Genomic DNA, 17197 nt, shown 5'->3' on the forward strand with positions numbered 1-17197 from the left:
GGTTTGATTTGTCGTCATCGGGATTTCTACGAGGTCCGACGGCTGTGGTTTCCACCGAGGTGGATTGACCGCTTAGGTGGATTATGGAAAGTGGACAGTGCATCCTAACGTTAGTGGATGGACTATCTATCTCGATCAGCGTCGTTGACATACCCCAAACCACGAACGGACCCGCGGGCACAGGCTTGACACACATCTGATACGGCCTCGGCAGCACCAACTTTCCAGCAATGACTTTGAACATTAATTAGCAACAACAGTAACAAAAGGGGAAAGAAAAGATTGGGGGGTCAAATAATGGAACAACTGAAGCAAAACGGAAATGAAAAAGCGAGTGCGATTGTTGCGGGTTGTGGAGAGGCGAGTGCGTTTCAGGCTTGTGCATTATGCATGGATTTTGAATGTCTGGAGAAAGGTACGCGTCGTCTTGTTGGAGGATCCACCAATTAGAAAAACGAAGTGGGCGGGTTTGAATTTCTCAGGGCTTCCAGACCAGAGAAGCCTCAGGCCTCCTCATCCAATCCCCGACTTCCAGCGATCGGCGAATTAAGTGCTACGCGGCCGCTTCTCGCCGGAAAATCTTGGCACGGTTTCCATTCCCCAGTGTATGGTGTTCTATTCCTTCTTCGCCCCGCCTCTCCGTTACAGAAACAGGACAATCAGGAGACTGTTCCTACTCTCTGGAGGCCAATACACGATGAGGACCGGCCATCCTGGATGATTTTCATGCGCTACCGACACTGTATAGAATCAACCAAGGAACAACCCCACCCCCTGACAATCGTTAGCTTTCGATGGGCGTCATCCATTGACGTCTTTGGTTCGCCCTGCCGAGCAAAGCCTCTCGAGTTTCTATGGATTCGACGCTTAAACTGCCGCAACCGATTTGGCCCAAACGTGGACGGGAGACCCGCAGCGAGCATCTGAAAGGATGAAAGTGCCCAAACAGAATTAGAAAAAAAACCTAAACGGGTGTCAAAAAAAGAGGAGGATGGGGTTTTGCCAAGATTCAGGAGAGGGAAATTATTTTCGTTTTTTGATTACGACCACGAGTATCCATATCGAATGTACAGCTCGCGTACACAAGTACGAAGAGTTGCCACTGTTGTTTTTAATTACTTGAGATGGGGATTCTTTGGGACATCGCGGCGCTAATGAGCTAACATTTATTTCCTCTTCAGTATATGACATTTATTATCAATCTACTTCCCAGTCTCCTTTTTATCTTCCTCAACACTTTCGGTTTCTCTGATTCTTTCCTTTTAATCAAGCCTTTGCCCTCAGAAAATCCATTCTTTTCTCTCGTATTCTTTCTTTCCCTTGAGTCTTGGGAACATCCTTCGTTTGCTCCATTACTAGACCATCATCTTCTGAAGACCCCACTGTCTCTTGAATACGCATTGCAATACAGTTTATCTATATCATACGAACCTCACTTTCCCATCCGTCACTATGTCTTTGACCTACTCGGACAACCTTGCTCCCCAGCCCATGACCGATATCTTCACCGACGACACTTGCATTGACCGGCGCAAGTGCCACCGGACGGTGCCTATGAAGGTACTGGCACTCGGCGTTGGGAGAACAGGAACAGCGTCTCTCCGCATCGCTCTGGAGCGCCTCGGATACCTGAAATGCTACCATATGATGTCTGCTAGTGTGGAGAACCCTCCCGACTGCTTGATGTGGCACGATGCCCTCATCGCCAAGTATGATGGTGTGGGTGAGTTTGGAAGGAAAGAATGGGATCAGTTGCTGGGAGAGTGCCAGGTGAGCCTCGGATTATCAACGAGACAAGCAACGGGATTCAAACTGATCTTGCGTGTATAGGCTGTCTGCGACTGGCCCGCCTGTGCTTTTGCTAAAGAGCTGATTGAAGCCTACCCGAATGCTAAGGTCATCCTGACTACTCGTGAAGTGGACTCGTGGCATGCGTAAGTTGACACTGGAATACACCTGAGGCGATTTATCCGCTAACTGAAATTCCTGCAGATCCGTCATGAAGACTGTGTTTTGGCGTGTGAGCGATCCTGAGCACAGCTTCGTTTCGAACTTCAGCTGGGCTGCCAGCATGTACTACCCTATGTTGAACAAGTTCTTCGAGACCTTCTTCCGCGGGGACTTCCCCAACAAGGGCAAGCAGGTGTACCAGGATCACGTTGACGAAGTCCGCAGCCTGGTTCCACCTGAGCGTCTGTTGGAGTACAAGATTAGCGATGGCTGGGGCCCTCTGTGTGAATTCCTGGGAGAAGACGTCCCCGACACTCCATTCCCCCGTGGAAATGATATGGCCGACTTCTTCAAGCGTTGCCGTACCCGCAACAGGCACCAGATGATGAATGCTGCCCTGCAAGCTGTCACGATGGGTGGAGCCCTCCTGGCGACCGGATTGGCCGCTACTATGGCTTTCAAGCGCTTCTGTCGGTGAACGTATTTTCTTCTTTGTTTCTTCCTTGGGTGTTATGGTGTGCGCTGGGCGCAACTCATGGCTTTTCTTGTTTGAAAATATGGTCCCTGTATAATTTTCTTGGCTAGCGTCTTTGTCTTTTCTTAGTACATATAATATCCAACCACATGATTTCATTGACCACCGTGTCGGTTTTGCTCCTCGATCCTTAGTCCCTTGGTACGGAGTACTGGGGAGGACGTATCTCTTGGCACTTGGCCTCAGGGGGTCCCCTGCCGCAAGGACCCCTATGGCCATGGTTGTTGCCTGGCGCCGAGGGGTCTCTCGCATCTTGGCATCCTCTGCGATATGCCACCAGGCACGGGAAGGGATGTCGCACAACATCTTTCACAAACTTTGTGTAAACCGAAGGAAGGAGCCGTCTTGGCATAGTTGAAAGGGCTGAAGCGCCCTACAAGGCCAGACAATGACCGCGGGATGTTTCGACGCTCGCTCCCTGCTACGAAAAAAAAGAGACGGAGGGGTCTAGTGGGTGGCCAAGATCCAGTGGCTTTGGAGCCGGTTGCTTGGCCAGGATAGAAGCGGCTTAGGGTATTGGAAGTGGATCAACGTTATGGTCAAGATACTACAATTGGTTGTATTCGTTTCTCGAACCGACCTCCTATTAAACAGCGGGCTTGGCAGCCGGCATTGACACTGACCAAATGTGGCGGCGGAATGTCACCAGGAGAAGTCGATTTCGCTAATTCTTGTGTTATACATAGTAACAGGGGTTGTCTGGTTGTTTTTCTAAACATAGCCATAGCGCGTGCTTTGTGAGAGCACATGGCGAACTACATATGCAGTGACAAGCTGCAAAGACCAGGGTGCCCAGTGCGATACCTCCCTGTGGAGAAACAAACCCATGGATTGTGTCCAAAGCGCATCGATAATTGTCGGACCTTGGCTAGGACTCTCAGGGGCAAACGACCCATCTCATAATCCAAGAACTTGTCCGACCGTCTGTTACATGTTATCGTATAGACTAGTGTGTATCGACTCTGGATGGATGGATGGATGGATGGCGGACTACAAGGCAGTTTTGATACAGATCACAACCCAAAATCAGCATAACTGTACATCTTCGTCTCCTGGAAACCGCCATTTTTGACAACATGGATAATTATAGATGTAAGTTGCGTGACCCCTGGAACCTGTATGTTGTGCGTAACTTGCATGCCACCGAAGCGATGCCACAGCCAGACCTTGCCAGTGGATACTCACCCCACTCCCCAGGTCTGGCCGTGACGTGGCGCTGGAGCTCCTGCTCAAGAGTCAAGCCCGCGGCGCGTAGGGAGAAAGCCACAGTCGGAGGGAGTGCATTCGAATTTCATTTGTTCGTCGCTCCTCAGCATTACTTCAAACTAGGTTTTACGGTTGGACTAGCTGATAGGGGCCTAGTGTCGGCGTTTAGAAGAAAAAAAAAAAACTGTTTCGCGGTGGGGATTACTGGAACGGGTTCGTACAGGGAGTAATCTATTACCGACTGCACGGCAGTGTATTTCCTCCGTACTAACATGTTCTAGCACTGATCTGGCTTAGGATGGCTTCGACATATCACCCACCTTGACCTACGACCGGACCTTACGTAGAGGACTACGTATTCTTTGCACCGGCTATTATCTGATTTTATCCTTTTCTCTCTCTCACGCGGTGACAAACCCCAGTTTGAGTTTGCACCTGAGGGAGACTAAGAGGCCACTATTCTCTGCGTGCGTTATGAGACACCAAATGGATGACGTTGACTTGCTTGAGGGACGCAGAAGAGCTGCAGTCAGTGAGATGGACTAATTACCGACCTCGTCAGCATCTATTGATAGTCCGGGATGAGTTCATTCTATGAAGGCGAAGATCTAGGCATTGGGAACCCTGTTTGAAAACCTTTCGGATTGATTGAAGTATCCGGAGATAGAAACCGACTCTTTGTTTGTATGATGAGGGTCGGAACATCATGCCATGGCCAACTTCGGGGGCCACTAAAGAGACTGCGCGCAATGGACGAAACGATGCTAATATAACATCCACAAAGGAGCAACTAACATAAGACGCACGGACTGGCAGAGTCGGGACTCGGGACTGCACCTGTCGAATGGGTATGTGAGCCAACTGCTGGCCACTCACCAATTAAAGCTGGCGCATGCTTCACGTCTGGCCCAAAGAACAATGAATCGCATGAACCCGAAGGTCCAGGTCCACTTGGGCAAAGTGGATGCCAATTGGAAACACTCCTGACTGGGTCAGCTTTTTGAGTTACGATCCGGCGGATCCTCTCTTCATGCAACACCCCTTCCACTGCGCCTTGGTCTTCCGTCCGCATAATGGGCTCTCTTTTGGTCTGGTTGCTATGCTGTCTGCCGGGGGTCGTCGCAGAAATCGACTCAGTATTTCGATCGGTAAGTTAACAAAAAGACAGCTTGTGCATGAAGGGCTTCATGGGGCTATCCTTAGAATTAGCTAATTCGTTCGGTCGCATTCTAGAGACCTGACCTATACCCCCCCGTCCTCACCATAGAACGCAGCAGCCCCGACAAAGTTACTCCAGGATATATTTTTGTTGGGCCGTATGAGGCGGCTAACTCAGGTCCTTATATTTATGATAATGACGGCGTAAGTCATATCACCCTGTCCATCGAGCTGCTTTCCCTGACACCGTCGCAGAATCTAGTATGGAGCGGCTGGGGAAGTTCCGGTCCCGGCAACGCGCACGGCATGCATGTGTGCAAATACAAAGGGGAAGACCATCTTTGCTTCTTCCAAGGTGTTCAACAGAATGGATATTGCCGGGGCCATGGCGTCATCATGAACAATCAATATCGTACCGTGAAGACGGTCCTCCCTGGGGGTGGAATGGCGTCGAGCGATATGCACGAGTTTCTACCCATTAACGACGGCAAAACTGCGCTGTTGACTGTATATCAACAGCGACAGTTCGATATGAGCTTATGGAATGTCAAGACTGGTATGGGGTGGTTGATGGAGAGCGTTTTCCAGGAAGTGGACGTGGAAACGAACGAGGTGCTGTTTGAGTGGAAGTCGCTTGACCATGTTGACCCTACAGCTAGCTACACCTATCCTGGCCACACTGACACGTCGGGAACCGGGCTGGACCCGCGCTCCCCGTGGGATTATTTCCACATCAATTCCATCGATAAAAACCAGGATGGTGATTACCTGATCTCGTCGCGACACACGTGCGCGATCTACAAAATCTCCGGCCAAAATGGCACGGTGATCTGGCAGTTACATGGCGCCAACCCGTCCTTCACGAATATCAACTTTAGTTTCTCTCAGCAGCACGATGCACGATTCCTGAACGAAAACGGTACCCACACCTTACTATCCTTGTATAACAACGGCTACAATGGGTTCAACCAAACACACGAATATTCCTCCGGTATGATCATTTTGATCGACCATGTGGCTAAGACGGCCACTCAGGTGCGCGATTATGCCCCTTTGAACATGGACATGCTTAGCTCGAGTCAGGGCAACATGCAGGTCCTGCCTAATCACCATGTGTTCATGGGATGGGGGAACAATGCGTACGTCTCCGAACACGACCAGAACGGCAACCTGGTGCTGTGGGGATACATTGATAAGGACAGAATCATGAACTATCGCGCTCAAAAGTTCCAGTGGGACGGGATGCCGACGGACGTGCCTGCTCTGTGGACATATTCTCGATCGACCGAGCCCTTCTCCTCATTGACCTTGTACGTAAGTTGGAATGGTGCAACACGAGTGAGGTATTGGCGGTTCTACGGTGCCATGAACATGACAGGCCCGTATGCATTGTTAAACCAAGTGACGAAGAAGGGCTTCGAGACGAGTTATACGTTTCCGCACTACTACCCATGGACGTACGCGGAGGCTGTAGATCTCGAGGGCAAGGTGTTGGGCAAGTCGCGGCATAAGTTTACTTTTACACCTTCCGGAGAACTGCAACAATACTGCGCGGACAATATGTGCGAGAATGCTCCGGCGTATGGGCTTCCTGGCGAAGAGGGAGCCGGTGCATTCATCCCTCCGCTGGGCCTTGTTACTGTGCCGTGGGTTGACCCAGAGCACCCGGAAGCCCATTACGACTGGGGTGAGTCTTCAGAGCCCGGGTCACAACCACTGGATGATGCCAAGGATACTTTGAAGACTGCATACGGTGAGCTTTCCTTACTCCAGAATGGCAATTTAAAGAGCTGGAAACTAACCACGGAGATGTTCCCAGAGCGCGGATGGTTTGTCCCTATCTTGGCGGTTGGTGTGGCCGCGATCGGGGTTTACATGGTGGTTCGAAAGTGCCGACTGCGACGACCTGATAACTACGCGGTGAAAGAGCGCCGATCATTAGAGCCATTGGACGATTCCATCGACGAGCCTAAACAGATGAGCGACATGCCGTGGTGGCATTGGCGGCGATGGGCCGGAGCATCCGACGGGCCTCGCTACTTCCCCTTGACGGAGCCGGGTTCGAGAAGGAACGGAGATATGCCCTCGGAGTAGGCCTTCGTAGCTTGATACCCTACATTACTTGTATTCTTAATTTGTAACTTAGTGTTGAATGTAGTATACCCCAATATCATCCATGTATCGCGTGCTTTGATGATCGTGAGGAGAAAACACTGAAGTATACTCTGTACCGACACTCGGATTCCCGGTGCACAGATAACAATACGGTACAGGGATAGATTACATACGTGCGTCACCGGGTGACAAAACACAGGGCCGAACCACTTCTTCTTTTTTAAGTTCGTTGTTTACGCCGCTCCGGATGGAGATTTCCGCTGACTGGACACAGAATGTGGCTCATTCGGATATACTGGAACCTGCAGAAAGCCAAAAATAAATAAATAAAAAAAAAAAAAAAAAAAAAGAAAAGGTTCACTACTGCCTACGTCGTGGATGATGTATGCCATGTCGTAGTCGTTCCTGTGCTGAGGGTAGGAAATACGTATGCTTTGGTAGTCCGATCATGTCAGCTCTGAAAACATGTTGCGTCTCATGAGGAGTTCCAAGTACGAATGGGAACCGTGGATGCATTTCGGCTACTGGTCGGAAGGAAGCGTGATTGAAACGAGTTATAGATTAATTAAGGAGAAGAAATTGGGGGAGGAACAGAAAATTTTAAAAAATTAAAATAAAAAATAAAAGAATTAAAAATTCAAAAAATAAGTACATAAATAAATAATGCAAAGTCCGAACCCCATCAATATCCATCAGCCAAGCAGTGGAGACGAGCGTCGCAATCTCCATGCGGTTGTCGATCGACAGCGTACAGTAAAGTATAGTAACGAATGGTATTGGATTTCAATCTTTCTCCTTTACGACATCGCCAACCTCAGTCTTTTTTCTTTTTTTGCCGTTTTCCGTTTTCCCTTATCGTGCGACTTCTCTTCCTCTTTCCCATTCACTCTTTTATGGGATGGTTAATTTGTTGTCATTTCTTTTGATTGGATTTGGTTTTACTTTTCGGCTTAGTTGCAGGTGTTCATCTCCGTCAATCAAGCAAGATAGACACGCATGCGCGGGCATAGTCCGGCTTATCTTCACATCGATATTATACTACCGAAACTACTATTTTGGGCCCCTCTTCTCAAATCCCACGGTCTCACTCCTTGACGTAGGCTCCGACACTTGGCACCCTATCATAGCCCTCGATGCCTGTGCCAAAGCTTGAGCTACAACAAAGTAGTCGCCTGAGATCTATCTCAACGTCCAGCACCTCCCCCGTGCCCACCCCCGCGCTGACGCCGACACACCAACGTACCTCGTCGCACTCGAACACCAAAAACCGGAATGCCCATCACACCCGGGCTACTTCCTGGACATCCGGTCACGACGGAGGCGAACCCTCTCCGCTAGATTTTTCTTCACAGCAGCGTCGTCGTGGTGAGTCGAATATCTCCCTCGCCGACCTTTCCGAGGGCTCATCAGACCGATACGGCGACGACGCCGACGAGAATATGGCTCTGAGAAACACCTCGTTCGAGCAATCCGGCCATGCCCGCAACCGTTCACAGAGCCACGCCCAGGTCTCCTTCATGCAACCGCAGCAGTTCTCCGCTCACCCGCCGCCGCGCCCAGGGCCGGTCACTTGGATGACCCTGCCGCGGAAGAAGCAATTGGCCTTGTTAGGGCTGTGTCGTGTATTTGACTTTTTGCAAATTGCCTCGTTGCAGGCTTACATGTTCTACCAGCTCAAATCCTTTGATGAGAGCCTCTCCGACGCAGATGTGTCCACCCAGGCCGGTATCCTCCAGGGTGCCTTTACCGCGGCCCAGTTCGCCACGGCGATTCCCTGGGGTCGAGTAGCTGATGCCGAATGGGGTGGACGGAAGTTTGTCCTTCTAGTTGGTCTTTTGGGTACGGCAGTATCGTGTCTGGGGGTCGCTTTTGCTACGTCGTTCGCGCAGGCCGTGTTCTGGCGTTCATTCGGCGGTGCCATTAACGGTACAGTCGGTATTATTCGGACCATGATTGCGGAGAACGTCAAGGAGAAGAAATACCATTCTCGGGCGTTCCTGATTCTACCAATTGGATTTAACATTGCTTCTTTGTTCGGACCTGGTGAGTTTGGCCCGTGTTTGGTGTGTATGAGTAGCAACTAATGGGTTCAGTCATGGGTGGTATGCTCGCCGATCCAGTGCGCAGCTATCCAACGTTGTTTGGCCCCAACTCTTCTTTTGGCGGGGCGGATGGTGTACAATGGCTTGTGCGCTATCCTTATGCATTGCCAATGTTGGCCAATGCTATTTTCCTCTCTTTTGCTGCATTCTGTGTTGGCATGGGCTTGGAGGAGGTGAGGCTAATCATTCTACGGGCAATGAACTGCGCTAACATTCGGATCAGACTTTAGAAGCTTGCAAGGGCAAACCGGGCTTGGGTGTTTTTACCGCCAGGATCTTCGCCCGCGGGATCCGTGCCGTCGTTCCCTCTTCGTCACCGTTGTACCAGCGTCTGCCTTTTGCCGATTACGACGAGGATGGTCCTCTGTTGAGCCACCACCGCGACCCTACCGAGAGCTACGAACTGGAGGAGAAGGCGGCCAAGCCGCTGCGCCACAAGCGCTCGCTGCCGTTCCGCAGACTTTGGACGAAGAACGTGTTGTGTACACTTTTGGCGCAGGCCTTCTTCGATTTCCAGATGGGGTAGGTTCAATCATATTGCGTTCACTTCGTACATCTGCTGACCAATGCAGCGCATTCAACAACCTCTGGCTGCTCTTCCTGTCATCTCCTCGTTATGATTCCAACGACCCTGCCGCCCCTGCTCAGAGGCTGCCATTCATCTTTACCGGCGGACTGGGCATGTTGCCTCAGAGCGTCGGATTCGCCACGGCTATTCTGGGTGTCATCGGCATGCTCCTCCAGTTCACCGTGTATCCCGCAATCAACAGCCGCTTGGGAACGGCCAAGAGTTACCAGTACTTCTTGACTTTGTTCCCCCTGGCTTATGCCTTTGCTCCGTATATCGCACTTGCCCCGTCCAGCGCACCACCCCCGGGACAGGCCAACGGAGCGTGGGTTTGGTTTTCTATCATTGTTGTCCTTTTCCTGCAAGTCACGGCCCGTACTTTTACGCTGCCGACCTCGATCATCTTGCTGAACAACTGCTCGCCACATCCCTCGGTGCTGGGCACCATCCACGGGATTGGCCAGTCGGTGTCCTCCGCCTTCCGGACTATTGGTCCCATCTTTTCCGGGTCATGGTACGGATACGGCCTGGAGATCGGGATGGTCGGGTTTGCCTGGTGGCTGATCGCCCTGGTGTCCGTTTTTGGATGCGTGGCTGCTATCTTCGTCTACGAGGGATCCGGCCACGAGATCATCCTCCCCGGAGAGGAGGACGATTTCCGTGATCGTCACTGATCCGATTTATTTATTCTTTCCTCGCATTTGCATTCAGGTTTCCTTGGCTTTCTTAGGCTTATATCTTGTCTCGTCACATATTGGCTTCATCATTGTCTCTGCTTACTGTACATATGGGGACACATGCATAGTTGGTGCCCGGTTGTTTCTCTTGTTTTCTTTACCACTGCGCCGGCCGGTTCAAAGTGGTGCTTTCATTGCTCGGATACCTTTTCGTTTCTATTCTGTGACATAGGCTCGCTTGCTTCTCTGATGCATGATGACAAAAAGAAAATCGCGGGAGTGGTTCGATAGATCGTGATACATAATACATAGAATCTCTCATGACAGTGCGTTCAGGATATCATTATCATAAGCATATAGAGCAGGCAGGAAGATAGAAGGGATAAAAAAAGAAAATGGAACGAGGAGACTACCTCTTCAGCGCCGCAAAGCGTCTGGTCAACTCGTCCAGCTCCGGTATCCCTCCTTTGCTCGTCTTCGAGGGACTCCTGGGTTGCACCTCGGCCTCCCCCTTCCCATTCCCATCCGGAACCTTCACGCGCGGATTCGGGTTATCGGACCGGGGTCCCGGCGGCGCAACACTGACCGGACTCTTTCCAGACTGCAAGCCCTTGGGCGGCGTCGCACGATTCAACTCCGCCGTCTCAGACATCCTCCGTTCTGCATCAGCTGGTCGGCCCTCTTTCCGCGGCGTCACCGGCAAATCACCCCCAGCAGTAGCATCGTCATCATCATCCACAAACTCCGTCGGCGCGTCCCCCAGCTCCTCCGCATCCCCTCCCCACGAAACCCCATACGCCCTCGCAATCTCCTTCAAATAACTCTCCACCAACTCCTGCGACGGAGGCCGCACCCGCAACCCCTTCACCAACCTCTCCGGCACCCTCAACCCATCCGCCTCCGGAAACCGATCATCCTGCGCCAGCGTCATAAACTCCTTCCCATACCGATCCGCCAACAACCCCCTCAGAATGGTCAACTCCCTCACGTCCGACGGAAACCGCGGATATGCATAGAAGATCGCCGCCGCGGCCTCATCGAGCGCTGCATCAATATACGCCGCATCCCCGGCATTCTGAAGCCCCGCAGTCGACGCCGCAGACACTGTATCCTCCTCCTTCTTCGACCCCCCACCGAAAAGCGCCCCGAACCCGAACCCCGATTTCTTCGCACCCGCAGCATCAGGCGTAGACCCCGAACCAGCTCCCAAACCCTGCTCTTTCCGCTTCATCTCCACCCACGCCTCCTTCGCCCGATTCCGGGCCTCCACGCCCTTCTCGCTGAACGCATTCTGGTCCAGCACGTTCGCCCGCGCCAGGATCAGCTCGCAGTACAGCTCCACCATCTCCATGACCTCGACGGCGATGTCGGTGGCGATGACATTTTCGACGCGGATGCGGGCGCTCGCGTCCTTGTTCTCGGCGAGCAGCTGCGAGAGTTCGCGGCGTTGGATGACGGAGCTGGCGGTGGATTTCTTTTGGAGGAGCCGCAGTCGCGGGATGAGGAGGTGGAGCGTTGAGGTTAGTTTTGTCTATTGTTGGGTTCTTGGGTTAGTTTTGGTTTGGTTTGGGGTGAGGTGGGGTTTGGAGGGGGAGACGGACTGTTTGGGGGGTGGGGGGCATTTCTGTTCTTTCTTTCTTTTTTTTCCTTGTATTCTGGTGGTTTTGGGGGAGGGGTGAGTGGTGGGGTGTGGTTTTGGCTGGTGTGAGATTGAGATGTTGGTTTGGTTGTATGGAGATTGATTGTGGTGGAGTAGTAGAAGTAAAAGTACCTTTGGAATGTAGGTACCTATTCTATGTCATCATCTTTGGGGTTCGGGGCTAGCCTGGATTCGGGTTAGGGTGACGGGTAGCGACTAGGCCTTTTTAGGGTTAGGGTGGTGGTCTCTGATACAAAGTACGTAGAGAAGTAGTACAAGAGACTCTTAATTTTACTACTACCCACAATCGAGAAAAATCTTAAGCTTCTATCTTGTATCAGATGTTGTCACTAGCCTTCCACATGTCTGAAAGTTGAACAGCCGAAGAATGTCTTGCTATGCATTCGATATAGAAGATGTCACCACGGGAGGTACGACGAGCGAATCCAACTCGGACTCCCCAACAGGCGAGTCGTCTGCTCGGAGATACTCCAAGAGGGTGCTCAGATACCTAGCATAACTAATTGGCCGTTTCAACTTTCAAATGGACCACAATGCTTGAATAGATGCGACCTGGTATGTACTGTATAGATTAGGCTTCTCAATGTACTAGCTTTCGTCTTCGACATATATCCTGCATCAGGGAGAAAGATCATCTCGAACCTACTCTGTATATCACTTCACGTTTATCTATGTTGAAATAATGACTGAGTCGTTCCCACTATCCAAGAGAGGATCGTGCTCCGATAACCCTTGCTTCCCCCTCAGCGGCCGCTCGCGATACAGCACAAAGTGCTGAAAGATAAAGATGATATCGAATAGAACAGTTATATTACCCAGCAGGAGTTTGGCTCCATTACCGACAGTGCCTGACCAGTCCGCCTGCAACGAGGAGTCCAGCACCAGCTGCATCAGCGACAACGCCGCGCCCGCCAGATCCAGCAGGATCGCTCCGATGGAAAACCCGGCCGTCGACTGTCGCCAGTAATTCATCACCACCTGGGGTGTGTATTTGACGGCCGTTAGGAACACCTTGATCATGCCAACCATGTAGACCTCCATGCGAAATATCTCAGTTAGCGGTTTAGTGGATTCGTTAGTCGGGGTGCGCTGTCTCACCACGTCAATCCATTCCCAAGACGCTGAAACTAGGGCCCACAGAATGGCTAGGGTGACTACCCCCACGCAGCCCCAGATAGTTACGAGAGTCGAGACACTTACACGCTGTGACTTGGACTTGAAGTTCCAGAACTGTGTGCAGAGGAAGTGGCTGCTGATCCAGCAGCAGATCAGGGATCCGTGGAGAGCGTATATGAAATCGTTCCATCGGACGGTTGGTTCGGGGCCCTGGGGATGTCGCTGAGCATACTGGGCGCGCACGACCGGCGAAAAGAGGAGACAGGCGTTGAAAATGGTGTATGCGGTTAATCCAAGGAGGTTGAGCAGGGCAAAGTCGACGGAGAAGCCCTCCGTCGAGCGGCGACGGTGGTTATGCAGGACTTGCGGGTAGAAGGACAGGGACCACAGGACGAAATAGGCCCAGCCCAAGACTTGGGAGATGCTTTGTGCCCAGGTGTTGTTCAACATGGAGGGCTCAACATGAACTGAATTTAGTCCTCGATTGAGATTGAAGAAGAAGAAAAAGCGAGGCGATTGCAGCTTGGGGGGAAATATCAGCATGTTCGGAATAGACCCGGAGCTCGGAATTCAGCAACATGACTGTTCCATGAACTAAAGTTACTCCCATCTTCTAGGATGTCTAGTCAACATTAAGCCATTCAACACAGCAGAAAACACTGACAAACAGCTGATAAGGAAGGCAAAGAAAAATGATTGGAGATTGACAGAGACCAAGACAGAGAGATGCAGAGAAACAAATCTATATCTCTACGATACGGCAATTGCCCTCCGCAATTCCTCCGCATGGCTCTCCTCCCAAGGATACTGCTTCTCACCAGCCCGAATCAGCTCCTCATGACCTGCACTACGAGGCTTAATGTCGACATCAAATGGATCAGGATGACTGATGAGCATGGGCTTGAACTCTGGCTGGATATCCACCTCCTTGCCGTTGCGAATGGGCTTGGCGATGTTGAAGGCAGCCAAAGTGCGAGCGATAGTAAGCCATAGATTTGAGTCTGCTAGGTTTCGTCCGGGACAGACTCGACGCCCAAACCCGAAGGAGATGAAATGGGGGTCATGCTCAGGCGTGTGGCCGTTGTCACTCAGGAAACGCTCAGGCTTGAAGGTCATTGGGTCGTGGTATTCGTTGGGGTCGTGGGCGAATCCCCTACAGTGGAGTTTAGTAAGGAAAAGAAAGAACAAATACGAAATCTAACACACCATATATTGGCCAATATAATTGCCCCCTTCGGGATATGATATCCCTCAAGCATATCATCTTCGGTAGACATGTGGGCGACACCCATGGGAGCAATGGGATGCCAACGGAGGGCCTCCTTAAGGACAGCGTCGATGTATGGAAGGTTCTCGCGGTCTTCGAACCCGGGAAGACGTGATGTTCCGACGACCCGGTCGATTTCCTCTTGTGCTTTGCGCTGTACATGCGGATACAAGGCCATTGTCAGGAAGAAACACATCATCGTGGAGACTGTCTATATGCTTATTAGAATCTCAAGGTATCTACAACAGTTGGTGGCCATTCGTTACTTACTGTATCTGATCCGCCACCGTAAAGAGTGCCACTAGCCCACTTCACAAGATGCTCCTCTTCCGAGCCCGGCTGGATATTCTCTCCTTCTAGATAGTACGAAATGATGGACGGCTCATTGCAACCTCGGGCCATTTGCTGCTTTGTGAACGCATACGGGATCTCAACTAGATCATTGGCAGCCCCTCGAAAACTCTCTGCTACTCGTGTGCAGCCTCCGCCTGGTGCCCAGGAAGGGAAGTATCTCACTACGAACATACCATGTTAGCTTCCCACTGTGCAGCCATATTGTAAACAAGACTCACGAATAGGAATAGAATCCACCAGCCAAGTCCCCGGAACCATTGCCAAAGAAAACTTCCCAACGGCGTCGTCCGCAAGATCAACCAGAGGGTCACGCGCATGGGGTTCAACAGTGTATCCGTAAGTGATTTTCAATATAACCGCACCCGTCTCCCTGACGACAAGTTATTTTGCCATCCCTCTGACTTGGAAAGAGACCTACTTCCTGAGATGATCGACCCATTTTTCGGGATCCCGAAGCAGCCTCAAAAGATACCGACAAACCTCCGCATCCTGGATGTGATTGAACCGGGAGACAGCTCTATTGGAGCCGATCTGCTGGTGTGCCACTTTACGTGAGGTACGAAATCGGTCAGAGTACTCGAGAACGGTCATGATGTCACCGAAGCCGGCCCTTCTTTATCAGCCACGTAACTTGTGCATAGTGGAAGAATGCTGCTTACATGCGGGCAAAGGTGCATGGTGGTCGAGACGAGTGTATGGCAGACCGCTTCTCCAAGAGTTCATATGCCAGACGCGCTTCGTTTAGGACGATGATTGTTTGACCGAAGGTGGTGACGGAGCTAATTGGGCCTTTTGAGGGTTCTTTCTTAGTTTTTGGATCTTTGCAACATGCCGACGCTGAGAGTAAATACCATAGAGATCTTTGTGTTTTAACCAGTGCAACCAGTCCCGAGTGCCCTGCGATGGAAGATCCCATAGATTCCCAATAATCGGTTTCGGCCGGGGACCAGGAGGGAGTGGCCCAAGCGCCTTCTTTTTAGCTAAGAAAGATCTCAGAAAATAAAGACATATGATGCCGCTGGCGAGGCCAAGAATTATAGAAGACATATCCTGCTATTGCGTCTACACAGCAAATACAGAAGATTAAGAGAAAGCATGGGAGCATCCAAAGCAAACTAAGTTCCTTATAAGGAAAAAAAAAAGTCCAAGAGGGGCAACGACCTCTGGCGACAAGTCTCCAGCTGACTGCAGTGCAACAATATCTGAGACTCTTAAGGCGCTAGGTGCAGCTGCTCTGCAGAGAAACTACCAGTACTAGTAGGGTTGCATTAATAAATGGCGCTTGCCACTGGTCCGAGTGTGGACCGGTGCAAGGATATAGGACAGGGATGAACAACCTCACCTTCTTCTGACAAAAGTACTGGTTCGCTTACGGGGCTTGTGGGTTCTAAACAAGACATTATAGCCGAGAGATATCGCACCTGTTTTACTAGGCGCTTTTTTCTGGGTGTGTCGTGACTGATTTGGTTTCTTACATGTTCTGTCGTTCCTTGTTCGTCGGTGCATCCCGTTTTGTCAGTCACTTATATTTATGTTGTGCAGGATGTTTGAAAATATTGAGTTAGTATAGCATAATAATACATGAGTCCAGAAGAATTAGCCCTTGATTTATGAGACAACCCTCTGGGAAACGATTTATCGAGGGAAACACATAGTTTCTAGTCCACCCGATAACGCCTCTAACCCTGTTATAGTATATTCTAAGTTGAGAATTGCTAGTTATACTATGCAAAATGCACTAATTCATGCTAATCTTGGATACCCTATTTGAATGTTGTTGTCTACTCGACAAGCTGTACTTTACTCAATTGTAAGAACCACACTCTATGGCAGATTAGGACAATGCCGTTGTCTTTTACCTAGAAGTACAACTCCTAGTCTCATTATGTCGAGCACAGGAGGCCATCTTACTTTTCTTTAACACTATAGTCAGTGTTTAGTAGGAACCTCTCCAATTAGGGTTGATTACTCACGTTTCCATTGGCATGCCCAATATCTCTCCAAACCCTATCTTAATCCCAAGCTTCGCCATATGGTTGCAGCCTTCATATTTCTTGTTTGTCCTTCTATGTTGCTCAGTTGCCCTTTTTCGATGCAAAGTAACATGGTACCGTTAACGCCAGTGTGCGAATGAAAACTAAGAGGATGATTTTCATGTTGCTGGTATTCTATTAAGTTCAGAAACCATTGAAGTAAAACAACAATTTTGGCTAATAGAATCGACGATTCTAACTACAAGGTATGTATGATGATTGAAAAATCATCAAAAAAAATGTGGTGTGAGCCCCACCCGATTTGAACGGATAACCTTTCGATCTGGAGTCGCTGTGATGATGTTAGAATAAATTCTCAAGACTTAGCTTGATTAAGTGGGAACTTACAACGCGCTACCGTTGCGCCAGAGGCCCATTGGATTAGTAAGTTTTGCTGGTACCTTGTTATACATACCTTTCAGAATATCAAAAATTCTTCCTATGGAATTCCCTACT

At 50.4% G+C, this 17197-nt stretch overlaps 6 protein-coding genes and 1 non-coding gene across 7 annotated transcripts; 3 read left to right on the top strand and 4 right to left on the bottom strand.

The window, feature by feature from the left end:
* The first annotated feature begins 235 nt into the window (after positions 1 to 235).
* Positions 236 to 1172, top strand: BDV37DRAFT_167852 (uncharacterized protein). The gene is made up of 2 exons (XM_032079291.1): positions 236 to 415; positions 492 to 1172. The coding sequence occupies exons 1-2, from the start codon at positions 402 to 404 to the stop codon at positions 925 to 927; spliced, it is 450 nt and encodes a 149-aa protein (XP_031939247.1). The 5' UTR covers positions 236 to 401; the 3' UTR covers positions 928 to 1172.
* On the top strand, positions 1173 to 2582 carry BDV37DRAFT_167849 (sulfotransferase family protein). Its single transcript, XM_032079290.1, has 3 exons — positions 1173 to 1770; positions 1831 to 1934; positions 1993 to 2582. Exons 1-3 carry the CDS (start codon positions 1453 to 1455, stop codon positions 2426 to 2428), a joined length of 858 nt encoding a protein of 285 aa, XP_031939248.1. The 5' UTR covers positions 1173 to 1452; the 3' UTR covers positions 2429 to 2582.
* A 2182-nt stretch (positions 2583 to 4764) lies between these two features.
* On the top strand, positions 4765 to 10308 carry BDV37DRAFT_273257 (MFS general substrate transporter; the record flags this gene model as incomplete). The annotated part of the gene is made up of 9 exons (XM_032085024.1): positions 4765 to 4839; positions 4925 to 5053; positions 5105 to 6602; positions 6669 to 6908; positions 7636 to 7699; positions 8142 to 9007; positions 9058 to 9239; positions 9290 to 9588; positions 9639 to 10308. 9 exons carry the CDS (start codon positions 4765 to 4767, stop codon positions 10306 to 10308), a joined length of 4023 nt encoding a protein of 1340 aa, XP_031939249.1.
* A 206-nt stretch (positions 10309 to 10514) lies between these two features.
* Positions 10515 to 12142, bottom strand: BDV37DRAFT_167874 (DUF292 domain protein). The gene is made up of 2 exons (XM_032079292.1): positions 11913 to 12142; positions 10515 to 11842 (listed from the first exon to the last, which is right to left on the bottom strand). The coding sequence occupies exons 1-2, from the start codon at positions 11931 to 11933 to the stop codon at positions 10721 to 10723; spliced, it is 1143 nt and encodes a 380-aa protein (XP_031939250.1). The 5' UTR covers positions 11934 to 12142; the 3' UTR covers positions 10515 to 10720.
* Positions 12143 to 12640: 498 nt separating this feature from the next.
* BDV37DRAFT_273259 (putative L-cystine transporter) lies at positions 12641 to 13537 on the bottom strand (the record flags this gene model as incomplete). Its single annotated transcript, XM_032085025.1, has 2 exons — positions 12641 to 13006; positions 13070 to 13537. The coding sequence occupies 2 exons, from the start codon at positions 13535 to 13537 to the stop codon at positions 12641 to 12643; spliced, it is 834 nt and encodes a 277-aa protein (XP_031939251.1).
* A 196-nt stretch (positions 13538 to 13733) lies between these two features.
* On the bottom strand, positions 13734 to 15905 carry BDV37DRAFT_167905 (cytochrome P450). Its single transcript, XM_032079293.1, has 7 exons — positions 15560 to 15905; positions 15368 to 15497; positions 15127 to 15318; positions 14927 to 15078; positions 14625 to 14869; positions 14294 to 14565; positions 13734 to 14240 (listed from the first exon to the last, which is right to left on the bottom strand). Exons 1-7 carry the CDS (start codon positions 15753 to 15755, stop codon positions 13838 to 13840), a joined length of 1590 nt encoding a protein of 529 aa, XP_031939252.1. The 5' UTR covers positions 15756 to 15905; the 3' UTR covers positions 13734 to 13837.
* Positions 15906 to 16988: 1083 nt separating this feature from the next.
* BDV37DRAFT_t156 lies at positions 16989 to 17116 on the bottom strand. The gene has a single exon. It is a non-coding gene; the product is annotated as a tRNA-OTHER (tRNA).
* Positions 17117 to 17197: the final 81 nt, after the last annotated feature.

Source organism: Aspergillus pseudonomiae (assembly GCF_009193645.1).
Source record: "Aspergillus pseudonomiae strain CBS 119388 unplaced genomic scaffold BDV37scaffold_57, whole genome shotgun sequence".
Lineage (NCBI taxonomy): Eukaryota > Fungi > Ascomycota > Eurotiomycetes > Eurotiales > Aspergillaceae > Aspergillus > Aspergillus pseudonomiae.